Here is a 13,261-nt window from a genome sequence, read left to right on the forward strand (position 1 = left end):
ATATTAGTATTTATTCTGGATGGAAATAGCCCTCATGAATTAAAAGAAAATTTTTAGTTTTCTCCTAAGATCATAGAATCATACCATTATGAAATAGTTTTATCTGTTATCTTCCTGACTAAATACAAACTAAGGTTTTAGAAAGCCAAATAATATTTCACTTCAGTCTCTCCAATCTGCTTTGCACAATGCCAATAAAATAGTCTGGGAGAAGTTTTCCTTAGATAGGAAACTTTGTACAATTGGCAGATTAAACTGAATTTGTCTGCACTGCATTCTAAGATATTACATAAATAGACTGAACTGAACATGAAAAACAGATTTTGTCAAGAAAATGACACAAAAATGACTTTAAAAGATAGAAGATATTTCTGTCACTGATTTTGGTCCTGTGCCTTTGGAAATTTTTCATTTAAAGAAAAAACTCCAATTTCTAGATAAAATTGTTAGTCCTTCAGAATTTAACATGAAAATTCAAATCCTGTTCCATTCTCTGCACCTCTAAAGTGTAAATTTAAATTGTTATTGTAGTCTTCATCAAGATAGAAAGTCTTCCTCATCCTCCAGTAGATTCAATCACTGGTATGTTTTCAGTTTTTGATCTGTTATTTATCTGTAGAAGAATATTATCAGATGATTTAGGGACGGTTGCTATTTGTTCTCCCAGATAATAGCTCATTTTAAAGCCTGTTCAGAATCAGCAACACACTGTCATAAAAAGTGTCAGTCTGATCTAAAACATTCCAGATATTTGCTGTGATACTAGTTGGAAATGGTTGCGTAATAAAGTATTACCGGACCTCTTTTACCTTCAGTTTTTAATCAGATGGTGTCATATTTTCCTCCAGCATCCTCATGTATGCTGTAGAATTCATGGTCATTTCTATGATGGTGAGCTGGCCAGGTCCTGCTGTAGCACAGCATTCCCAAACCATGACACTTGCCCCTATTACTTTCTGTTTATACTTATTCGTTCCTTCTTTACTATTGTTTTTTCTAGTTTATTAGTTTTTCTACTTTAATTTTTACCTAGTAGTTTGGTTGAATGTTTCTGGCAGAGTTAAAGAGTTGGCTGACTAATCTATTTAAAGGGAAATTGAATTATCCTGTTAATAAATTGTTGCATTTGGAGATAGTTGTTTGTGTTTGTTCATTATTTGTGTGCAGGTCTGTTTAAGAACACCAGAGCATGAATTCACTCCTTCATCCACTGTTCTGTAATACCACACCTCACCTGGCCAACAATAACTGACAGAGACTGAGAGCTGATTGGCTATTTCAATTCCTAATAATCACGTGGCGCCCTGACTTGTTAATTTCAATCAAATTTACTACATTTATAAATGGAACCAACAACCTTACATTAATCAGATTTGGGTCTAAATGTGTAAACAGAAAAGGTTCTTCCTGTGCCATTTAGCTCTGCTCAAAGCAGCAGGTTAGTCTTAACTTTTGCAGCATAGACTGATTTTCTGTGCTGTAGCTTATTTACTGAGTGCAGAGGAAACAGCTGAAACAGTGATAAGTTCTGGATTCATTTGTACTGAACCACTTATGTACGCTACTGTGAAAAGGTCCAAAAGCAGCCCTCATTTCTTAACATTTTTCTCCTAAGCTGTTAGACCTTCTTGTAATCGCCTTAAATTGTTTTAATTAATACTTCTCTGGACTTTTTAGAGGTCCTTCAAAGTTTAAAGCCGAAATTAAGACTAAAACTTTCAAAGTGTCGTAAGTTGTTGTTTTTGTGGACACAAATGCAAGCAGGAGGCAAACGAGATCATGCTGGAGATGGTTCATAATAGAAAGATACAAAGGCAGACCAACAGAAACTAGAGAGGGTGTAGAGCAGAAACCAAGCAGGTGTAAAATCATTAGGACACAAGGTGGGAAACAGGCAGATCTGACAGGGACTGAAAGCAAACCAGGAGTATAGGAGGATGGTGATTACTGAGAGAAGGGACAGCTGAGTCTGATTACACTCATGTGCTAGGAGCTGAGGTCCAGAGGAAACTAATGAGTGAATCTCACTGAACACAGAGAGGAGCGAAAAACTAACAAAATACAACCGAAGAAATGATTCAAAACTCTAACATAATAATGTAATGAAAACTTAAAAATAACACAAAACTCATGGATTTACTCAAACGAAAGATCATGGCCCAAAGTCCTTCAGAAAGCCTGAAGAAGTACTGACACAGACTGTTTTCAATGTTTACAAGGAGGTCTGGCTGCTTGAAAGGAAACTAAAGTAATGAATGATTGCTCAAGACTTTTGCACAGTAGATGCCTTTCTCACAGACCCAAACTCAGAGTCACCATTAGTCATCCTGAGATTCTCTCAGCTTCAACGTCAGATAAAAATGTTTTGTTTATGCCTGGAGAAAGCGTTGAAATTGAGCTGGATCTTTTGTTGTGGGCTGGTGTACCCATGAAGCTCAGTCACGCCATGCCAGACCGAAGACAGACAGATATGTCACACATGCATGCTCAAACTTGTGGCTTTCAGCATGAATGGGAGGAGAACAGGTGAGTAAAATTTTCCATCTGCCACACAACAACCAAAATAAAACCCACGTGCTGCTTCTGCCTCCATCTTCCAATCTCTGAGAATCTCTGAGTGGAGCTGATCCAGGAAATACGGAACACGGAGTTCTTTGTTGCCAGTCGTTGATGCATGCACGAGCTGCAGCCAAATGTGCATCATCTATAATATTGAGCTTGTCCCCATTTTGCCATAAAACTGGTCTGGGCAGAACCATTCTAAGTCAAAACTGACTAACTTGTTAGACAGTTTACGATCTGAAGGTGCAGTCGAGGTGAGGCTTTTCACACCTAAGAACGCTACTTAGGTGTGAAAAATTGTCACGTTTGGTGTTGGCAGCATCAAGCTGTGAGTTTGTTTCAATGGGCAGTTCTACCGCTGCATTGCACAAAGTGGGTTGAGTGATGAAGAAGCTGAACTAACTTGAAACTTCCTCTTTTAAAAAACCAGAGCAGCGATATGTTAATGATAATCATAATAATAATAATAATATTCCATTCTAGAAAAAGGACTTTTAAAACAAATCCGTAAAAGCAAAGAATTGATATTAATTTCATAGGTTCCTATGAAAATCAAGTTAAAAAGTAATGGGGTGAATATACTTCCCTTCAAACTGTTTAAACTCAAATAACTGATACAACTTTTTAAACAAAATCTGCATTTATGTGCAGTTCATGGTTTCAAGTTAAATGTGAGCTGGGAGATCCTCATGTTCAAGCACTTTGCTATAACTTATGATTAATTCATCTTTTATTTATCTCCAGATTAGTGCTTGTCATCTATAAATATCACCTGATTGACTGCTTTGGACAGAAGCTTTTCTATTAAGTTGAAGCCTTCAGCAAAACTGTTGAGAAATCAGAGTTGGCAATGATCTGTGTTCGCTGCACGCCACAAAATGGCTTTATAAGCTTTTCCACCCAAGGCGGTAATAAAGTCTAATGAAGAGCAACAGATCCCAAGAACAAACACATTCATAAAGCTCCTTTTCATTTCTTAACATAAGAAAGTTGATGCCGTTATGTATTGATTAATCAAACAGAAATCCTGATGTTATAATTTAGGCCAGACTCACCTGAGACGACGCACGCTTTCTCACATTCCTCAAAGGTCTCGAAGTTGTTGGCGTTCCCTCCACAGCCTCCATACTCAAACAGCTCGCAGCTTCCTGAGTTAACGTTGAAGAAGTATCGATCCTTGATGGCCTTGCATGGCCCAGGCTCATCTTTCAGGGCGCAGAGCTCATTGAAGATGACTGGGTCAGGATAGCCTCCATGTCCTGTGGAAGAAAATACATCAAACTTTAAAAGCCGTTTAATTCGCAAAACAAGATTTCATGTTCCAAAACTGTCAACACAGGGTTCCATTTTATGACAACTTTGCATGCTACCTGAAAGTTGTAAAGATGTATTCTATTCCCAGAAATGTCAACGATGCTGCAGGGCAACGATTGGCTTGAGTATAATGCTGGGCAATCATATTATCCGTGTTTTATCTGTTCAATCTATCATCTGAACATTGAGACAGGATGGACCAACTGCAGATCTACCCGACATGGACGTCAATCTAAACTGAAAGGAGGGGCAAGAATAGAATTAGTCAGAGAAGCAACCAAGAGATCTGACTCTGGAGGAGCTGCGGAGATCCACAGCCTATGTGGGAGAATCAGTCCATAAATCTGGACTTCATGATTGTCCTGTTTGCAGTTTGAAACAAACCATGTAGGAACACAGTAAACATATTGAAGGAGGTGCTCTGCTCAGAGGAGAACAAAACGTAACTTTTTGTCCAGCATAAAACACTGTGTGAAGGAATGTGCACATTACTGTGAACAAACCATCCCAGCAGTGAAACACCATGTTGGCAGCACCATGCTGTGGGGATGATTTTCTTCAAAGAAGCTGGTCAAAGTTGATGGAAAGATGGATGGAGTTAAATCCAGGACAATCCTGGAACAAACCCTGTTAGAGGCTAGAAGACCTTAGACTAGGGTGGAGGTTCACTTTCCAGCAGGACAACCACCCTGAACATACAGCCTGAGATACAATGAGATAGTTTAGACATGTGTAAGAAAGGATGGACTAGTCAAAGTCCAGACCCACAACCTATTGAGAACATGGGGCAGGACCTAAAAACTCTCCATCCAATCTGACTGAGCTTGATCTGTTTGACAAAGAATGGGCAGAAATTCAGTCTGTAGATGTTCTAAGCTGGTGGAAACAAACCCTGAAAGATCTGCAGCTGGACCTGCTGCTAAAGATGGTTCTACAAAGTACTGACTCAGACAGGCTGATTTTCAGACATTTTGTTTTAGCCTATTAAAGAATTTTACAAACCATTTATGATTTAATATACAATGCAGTTTGTGGTTGTTGCAACAAAATGTGAAAACAAGTGAATAAAGTGAGTTTAGTTTAGATTTTTTAGGGAATTTGGCACAAATCTGTTTTATCCTCTCTCCCTTTAAAAAAGCGTTAATAATATTTTCTTGCTGTGGAAGAAATTAGGTCAAAGCATCAGAGTCAAACCTCAGGCTGTGAGATAAAGTGAAGCTGCATGAGTGGAGTCTAATTTCCGACTTCAGACTAAACAGTTTGACAGCTTTCTGTGTTTCTCCTCAGAGCTGCAGAGCGAGACTGTTACTGTGGAGCTGAGTGGCCTCACTGAATATTCACTCCAACACCAAATAATCTCAGATCTTTGTTAGATTTCACTAAATTAAACACAGCTTTGGGTGCAGTCATCTAGTTAGACCTGAGCTGGAAATTAAACCTGTCACAAAGCATCAGCAGAGAGCAGGATCCAGGCTAAAGGAGTCCAACTCTCGAGCACGCAGTGACACGCTGAACTGCAGAACAACTGCAGAACAACATTTATTCACCAGAGACTGGATCTGCTCTGTCTGTGGATGATCAGCCCTGATATGAAAACTCGGTTTGATCTCTTGGACTGGAACTCAGAGATTTAATCACACAAGCAGCTCTCTAATGTCTTTTTTTGTTCATAAAAGCTGGTTTTGTCACATTGAGGAAGGAGGGTGATGTGGAAAATGTTAAATCACTTGTCTCAGCGTGCAGCAGGGAAACATCTCATCTCTGCCGCTCCCAGGTCTGCTCTGTGCTCCGCTACGTAACGAGCTGCACATCAAAGCTTCAGTGATCTGCTTTAAAATGTCCTTGTGTACGGATGCTGGTGTTTAACACCATGATTTTTACAGGCTGGAAATGTTTTACCTACTTTGTAAAAAGAATTTGAGTCTAGTCAGAAACAACATTTCTTTCATACCATTCCCAGGTTAAAAGTTGTTGATTTAACTTGTTTTATTTTTATTAAGATATTTGAACATTTCAAACATGAAACTGAAACTTGAGCTACAGATCTGTGTTGATTTGGCCTTTGTGTCTTTATGGTTTTATTGTGGTCTGGATTACTAGTTCTCCAAGGTTTCTGAAGGTTTTCTTATAACTTCAGCGGCTATTCTCTCGTTTTAGTCTACTACCCACTGTTAACAGAGAAATGATTTAACTAGGACCAGAAAAAGGCCCCTAATCTCAAAGGATGAGCCAGTCAACAGCTGAGAACTTGGCCAAGAACCAGCTTTATTTTGGTAAGGGATTATTTCACAGCTACACAGGAGGAGCTTGTCGATGATCTGAAGGCTGTTGGGACCAGAGTTACCAGGAACATTACTGGTAACACTAAACTAACAGACTGAAGCCTTCCAGCACCTGCTGTAGAACACACAGGTTGCAGCCCACTGTCAGTTTGGCAGTGAACATCTAAATGATGTTTAGAGAAGGTTTGGGTGAAAGAGCTGAGGTCAGAGGAGACCAAAGTCAGGATCTTTGGCATCAACCTTCAAACACACAGTGAAGGTTGAAAAATGTTAATTATGAACCAATGAACAGCGTTATTTAAGCATGGAGTCTGAAGCATTATGGTTTCCTGCCAAGGTTACAGGACAACTTCACTGCATTTAGGAGCCAACGAACGAGGCCATGTACCATGACATTTTGGACCAGAAACGTCTACCTTCAGCTACAACACCGAAGATGGGTCTACCGACATAATACTGATCCTAAAGAGACCAACAAGGTAAGAGGTTCTTCAGAAGAATCTAATTCAGGTCCTGGAGTGGCCTGGCCAGCTCTCAACCCTACAGAAAGATGGAGCTGAATCTCTGAGCTACAAGGATTAACGGTCCAGTTTGTCATGGCCGCCGGTAAACTGAGCTGTTCTGCATGAAATGAGCAGCAGCTCAACCAAAGCCTTGTGTTTTTTTTAACCTGATAACACAACCTGTTATAGCTTTAGATGTACACAGACCCAGCTAACCTTTCAGAGAAATGATGGGGGTTTTCATTTATTTATTCCTTCAGACAGTTGCTCCAGTTTTCTCCCACATTGGACAGACGCGGAGCAGACTGGTATTTGTGAAAGATTTAAGATGAGAACGTTCAATAAGCCGGGATTTCTCTGTCTGACAAGAGGACAGAAAACACTGGAAGCATTGAATTCTGCCCCTTCTGTCTGAGCCGAGCCAAAGTACAATAAGCACCGTGTTCTTCGATGATTTGTGTCTGCTCCCCCGACAGCACCGTGAGGAGGTCCAATCATGACAGAGGACGTCATTCAAGATGAAAAAGTCATTTGGCTCCGTCTGGAACCAAGGCATCCTCGCACATAAACGCTTCTCACAGATACAGAACATTATTGCCTTCATCAGCTCGATGTCACCACTGGTAACTGCGTCCATCAGGGCTACGGTTCGGAAACCACCTGAGAGAGAGCTTCTCTAAATGTGAACCATGACTCAGAGGAAGCAGAAACATCAACAGGCAGATTCTCCCCTGAACACAGCTGGACAGCTTCAGCTGGGCCAAGATTCAAACATCTGGATAAAGATGATCAACAGTGTGCCAAGGAGTTCGTTATTCTTCATGTGGGTGCGCCTGTTTGAGGTCCAGTCAGAGCTTGTTACTGGAATTTTATTATCTGGCTTTATTTCGCATCATCTGTGTGGACAAGTTTGGATTACAGCAGCAGAATTAGAGCATCAAGAAACTGAGCAACCAAGCATCCCGTTTTTTCACCCACTCTCTGATTATTCCCAGCTGAAGCCACATATTTACATACGCTGTAAAATAAACAGGAACATAACCTCTTCATCTCATTAAATCAAAGTTTTCCTCCCAAATTATTTCTGCTTACCAGAATATGGAGAGAATTTAATTCAATTTGATTCGAATCTGTAATTTTAACAAGAATTGAAATAAACTAAATTCAACTGAATTACCAGTTTAATTTAAAGCTAAAATCTGCATTTTGAAGTCATCTGTAGATTAAATGTTTTTCTTTTTTTCCTGGAGATCACATTAAGCCGCCTGAAGTTTTCCTGACCCTCAACAGTTGGGAATGGCTCCAATGACCCCAGGAAAATTTGGACAGGGAGGTCAGGAACTGGTTCTGGATTTACAGCAGTAACCGTCACGATCCAGAGGTGTTTGGGTTTCTTTTGTGTCTCTGTTTTCATACACATACACAACATTTTCCTGTTGTGTATGCTCTTAGTTTCTCCTTGTGTTCTGTTCTTTGTATATTTAGAATTATTTCTGATATCCGGTAGATTTTCATTTGGTTTCTTTATGTCTCAGTTCAGCTCTAGTCCTGTTAAATAATCTCCCTCCGTCGGCTTCCCTGCTTTCAATCTGCCACAGCAGCTCCACATTTCCTCTGATTAGCTCATCTGGTTCCTATGAGGCAGTGGTGGTCGTCTTCACCCCTGCCTCATAGCCCATTGCTGGTTTCTTCTGGTAGACCGGCTGTTATTCTACTTGTGCTCCATGACATGTTCCTCCAGCGATTCTTGATTTTTCATTGTTAAAAACTCTGTTTTCTGGCGACAGCCACTCTCTACATGTGGGTCCTTCATTACCACAAACATGAGGGAAACAACAGGGCTGACCCAGTTCATAACCCAGATACACGAAACACAATCTGACCCACAAGGCTTATGTTTAGGCCAAATTAAATTGCTTTTAAATTCTCTAAATCCAAAAGAAAATAAGAATTTGGCCCAGCAGTCAGTTATTGTCGGTTTAAACAGCAACAGTTGGGTGATGATTAATAGCTGATGAAAAAAACACACCTGTTTGTTGTTGTTTTGAACCTTCTGATTAAAATCACATTTCACTCAATGTCCCTGCTATTTTATTACAATGATATGATTCACTGGAACCTGAAAAGGGTCAAAAAGGGTAATATTCTGAACCAGTGGGTCCAGATTCTGCACAGCTTGAAAAGGTACTAGTTGAACTGGTTAAACAGACCGTTCAAAGTTAAGAATATTAAAGAAATTAAAAGAAAAACTGAGAAAAGCTGTGTTTATGAATGTTTTTCCACAACTTACAGCTTAATTAAGCCTCCGATATTTTTATGCTATGTTGCAAACATTACGTCTTATATTCTAAATGGTTTATAGTGTTTATTTTATTTTTATGCTGTTATGAGGACCGTAAGGTGCAGCATCAGAGCCGAGCCCTCGGTGAACAAAGAGCTAAGGGTGAGTCAGAGCCAGAGCCAGTCCCAGGATCTTACTCCCAGAAGGTCCGCTTTACCTGAAGGACCCTGTTTGTGTTTGAGGATCCAGTGCAACAGCCTAAACACTGGGTGTCATGTTATGTGGGTTCAAAAGGTCGTGTCATCCAGTCATCCAGCAGAGGAGAGAAGTTCACAGGTTTAAAAATAAAACATTTTGTCAGCAGATCATAAAGTCATTTACTGACATAGCTTTATGGCAGCATGACCTTCCTGGTGTTGGAAAACAAGAGACTCTGCTTAAAAACAGAGAAAACAGAAGACATTTCCTGTCTTAGATGACAGAAAATTTCTTAGTGCTGTATGAGAAATTGTATTATGTTTTTATTATGTTTGTGTTAAAGAATTACTCTAATTTTCATGTTTTCTAAATCCAACATATTTTTATTATGTTAAAAAGTTACTATTAGCATCATTATATACATGAAATATCTCGAGTTTTGTCCCAAACCTTTGGGTCATCACTCCTATTTTCCTTTCAAGTAGCCAGATGTTCCTGCGATCATTTACAGCATCCTGCTCAGTAGTTCTTCCTATGACCTTCTCAGCTTTTCTGTACAGCACTTGAACCTGACCATGTTACCACAATGTGTAGTGTGTGCTTAAAAATGAGGAAAGTTGTGAACAAGTGACAGATAAAAAAAAAAGGCCTGGAAAAAGCAGCCATGTCTGACTGTTGGGAAGGACAATAAGAAGGATGAAGTTTGACTCCAGACTTTTGCACAATACCATAAACTTCTACCATTTACCTCTGAACAGAACAATTTGAAGCTATAATGCCAAAGTTTGGTATGAGAAAGCTAAAACAAGATGGATGCAGGTACGGGAACATGACAATCCTGCAGATTCGTTCCTGTGACCTTCTTCCTGCAGCCGCAGCAGATCCTTAGAGATCAGAATGAGCCTCCAGCAGCTTCTGGAGCACTTTCTTCAGCAGATCAAAGGAATCCCTGCGAGATTCAAGCACGTTCAGGAAAACAATAAAAAAAGCTTTGAAATCAGGCTCAGTGAGGTTGGAAAGCAGACTGTGGGCTTGCCTCAGGACAGTAGAGTGGGCGGTTTGGTCATCTGCATGCAGGCTGAGTCCTGTCAGGAGAGATGGTTTCCAGATTACACTATCTTTACCTGAAAGGAGCTTTTGTGTATTATCTGCTATTACTACAAACAGATTGTGACCGGCTCTGTGATGAGCTAGAAGGCTGCAGGGAAATGATGAGAGAGGCATCCATTTTTAATCAGAGGCTGTCGCTGTGGCAGGTGGTGGGGAGGAGACATAAAATGAGCTAATTAATTGTTGCTCCACTTAAGCGGTGAGCATTTTGTACACGCCAAACTAGATTTAATATTCATCTCAGCGTCGCCTTTTAGGCCCAGAATCAGAGATTTTCTTCTGTTTGTGGTCAAACAAACTTTCAGGACTTTTCATCCTTCATCCTTGTGCTGGGGCAGTATTTCCAGGCCTCATTCCAATGGTTTACCTGTGAAAATCATCCCTCTCTGCAGCGACATCATCTGTATCAGGTTGAGCCCCAACATGTCTCCGAACGGATCTCAGCAACAAAAATGGAAACCAGAACTCCGTCTTGCTTCAGTGATTCAACCAAATCCGTGTTCTGACATGCGGAGAGACTAAAACCCATTCAGTGCCAGTTAGGAGGCCGTTTAAGCCTCAGCCTGAAACATGTTTCCTGAATCATACTATAATGGGAATGTTGATGCTTACAAATACCAGAACAAATCCAGCTCGGTTCTGGTCCGAGGATTCTGTCTACTCATTACTGGCATGACGATTAAACTAGTGTCTTTTAATTGGGCAGCGTTTTTCCAGGTTTGGATGATTATTTAGAATAAATCTACAGTGGTTGTTAAAACCAGATCTGAGCACAGATTGAGCATCATCTCCAGTTAAAATTATACCTACAGGCTCATATATATACATACACTCCCACTGATATTAGGTTATATTTGGTTATTATTATTTAGCAATAGATTTTTGTAATCATGTCTAGTTGATTGTATTGAATCTGGCATTGGTTTAAATATTTTCAACTTTTATTTCTTTTTATTAACTATTTGTGAATTATGTTTCAGAGTTGTAGTTTCTTTACCAATTTTTCCACTTATTTCCTGTGTTTCTTCACTGTAAAACTGTATTTCCTCAGTTTCACATCCATAACTGTTTGATTTATAAGTGAAATTAGTTTTTAGTTAGTTTGACAGTTGTTAGTATGTTTTGTTTTCTGTTCTTCTGTTTTTAATCTGTGCCGATCAGAACACTTTGTTACGTTTGTAAGAAATCTTCTCCACAGGTTTTATTGATTAATTGACTTAAAAGCTGGATCCATGCAGGAAACCAAAATAATTTAAATCATCTCTACCCATTCCTGGACATTTGGTCAAACAGAAAGCATGTTTAATGTATAGTTTTGACCCTGTTGTAGATCAGAGAAAATCCACAATAAATTCAAACTTAGGCTACTAATTTTTGTCATTAAAGTTCTTGCAGTTATGTTGCAAAATCATTGAACCCTGGAAAAAGAACGGCTCAAATGAATCACTCTGAGAGTGACGCCTATGACGAGTGGATGGGCCTGTGCAAAGCATTCACCTGTAGGTGTCAAAATGTTCGTCTGACCCCTTTTATATGACAGACGTCGCCTGCTTCTCCGCCCAGAAGGAGCATATGGAAAACAATGATGCAGACATAAGTTTGCCTAAAGCTGCACGTGGCGTCATGGCAAGAAAGTAGAACAGCACCATCTGCCGAAGCAAAGCGAAGTCCTACTTACCAAACACTCGGTGAATTATTCATCAGAGCAGCAGCAATGATGACCAAATCATCTCCAATAATGAGCATGATGATCTACTCAGACCTTTCATCTCAAAGAGCTCCAGCTGAACATAATGACACTAAAGAATAATGCAGCTTCAGCTAAAGAGAAGCAGGTAATTCAAATAATTACCTACTTGGATGGTGTTTCTGCTGGAAAGTCTGGCTGATCTATGAAGTCCTGGCTGGTCATTTTCTAACCAAAACTAATGTGTCTTCAGTATCAGATTCACAGTAATAATGTAGATTTATCATATCAATTTGAACTTTTAAAATCTTTATTATAAAATCTAAAGTTTTAAGTTTGCTTGTTTTATCCTAATTTTGACTTTCAAAATTCTGACTTTGACTATCTAAGATTATAATCAAAAGATGCAAAGTAATTTATCAGATTAATATTTATAATTAGAACTTTCAATTTTAGATTTTATGGCCTAACCTTCAATTTAAAATGAACAATTATGAAACTCAAAGTCACAATTATGAGATTCTTTTTCATCATTTTGATCTTCAAAGTTTTGAATTAAGACTTTCTGTCACAATCATTATATGAAGCAGAAATAAAATCAATGTTTGTAGAATAAAGTCGATTTTTCTGTGCAGAAACTGCATGGTGAGGTCTTTTAACTCACAATAAAAAGCAGAAACAGATTTATTCTCCACAATTCATCGTTTAGGTGTCATTTTAAGGGTTTAAAGCTCAAAAAGCCTGAGTTTAGGACACAGAGGTGTGATGTGTTATTGGACTTGACTGGTCTATAATGACCTGTTTTATCCTCATCCTGCAGCTTCAGCATCACAGAGCTGCATTTACAAAACCTTCCATCCAGTTAGTTCTGAAAGGCCTTTTTTGGCTCAGAACATCAGCAGAAACAGGTTCAGCAGGTCAGAACATCAGAAGGAACCTGTTTGTTTGATTGCTTGTTGTTTCGTGCAGATACTCCAGAGTACATCAATACTCTATCTACCCTTCAATGAAGCTCTCGTTTGTCAAACAATGAAAGAGCCTCTGCAGACATGAATGTTTGTGTCTGCTCTGCTTCATCGCTTCTGGTTACACAATCAGATCAATAGGTCCGACAGAAACCAGCTAAAGTGGCTCGTTCTCCAATGTTGCAGACGTCATTCTCAGCCGATGGTGCTGCAGATGTTCTCTGTTAGCGAGACGCTGGAGGCTGAGCAGGTTATCATTCAAGCACACATATGAGTTTAAACCTACAGGCCTCCTCCACTGGTTGCAACAGGCTCGGAGTCTGAATGCTTTCCTCTGGGGTCACAGATGACTAACCATG

The 13,261-nt window shown here is 39.5% G+C and overlaps 1 protein-coding gene across 1 annotated transcript in view; it reads right to left on the minus strand.

Annotated features, from left to right (window-relative positions):
* The window catches only part of LOC124870970 (tissue factor pathway inhibitor-like), a 38,129-nt gene that overhangs the window by 15,529 nt on the left and 9,339 nt on the right, over positions 1 to 13,261 (minus strand). The window contains exon 2 of the mRNA XM_047369876.1: positions 3,618 to 3,821. Coding sequence (XP_047225832.1) covers positions 3,618 to 3,821 — 204 coding nt within the window. The remainder of the gene's footprint in view (positions 1 to 3,617; positions 3,822 to 13,261) is intronic.

Source organism: Girardinichthys multiradiatus, chromosome 7 (genome assembly GCF_021462225.1).
Source record: "Girardinichthys multiradiatus isolate DD_20200921_A chromosome 7, DD_fGirMul_XY1, whole genome shotgun sequence".
Taxonomy (NCBI): domain Eukaryota; kingdom Metazoa; phylum Chordata; class Actinopteri; order Cyprinodontiformes; family Goodeidae; genus Girardinichthys; species Girardinichthys multiradiatus.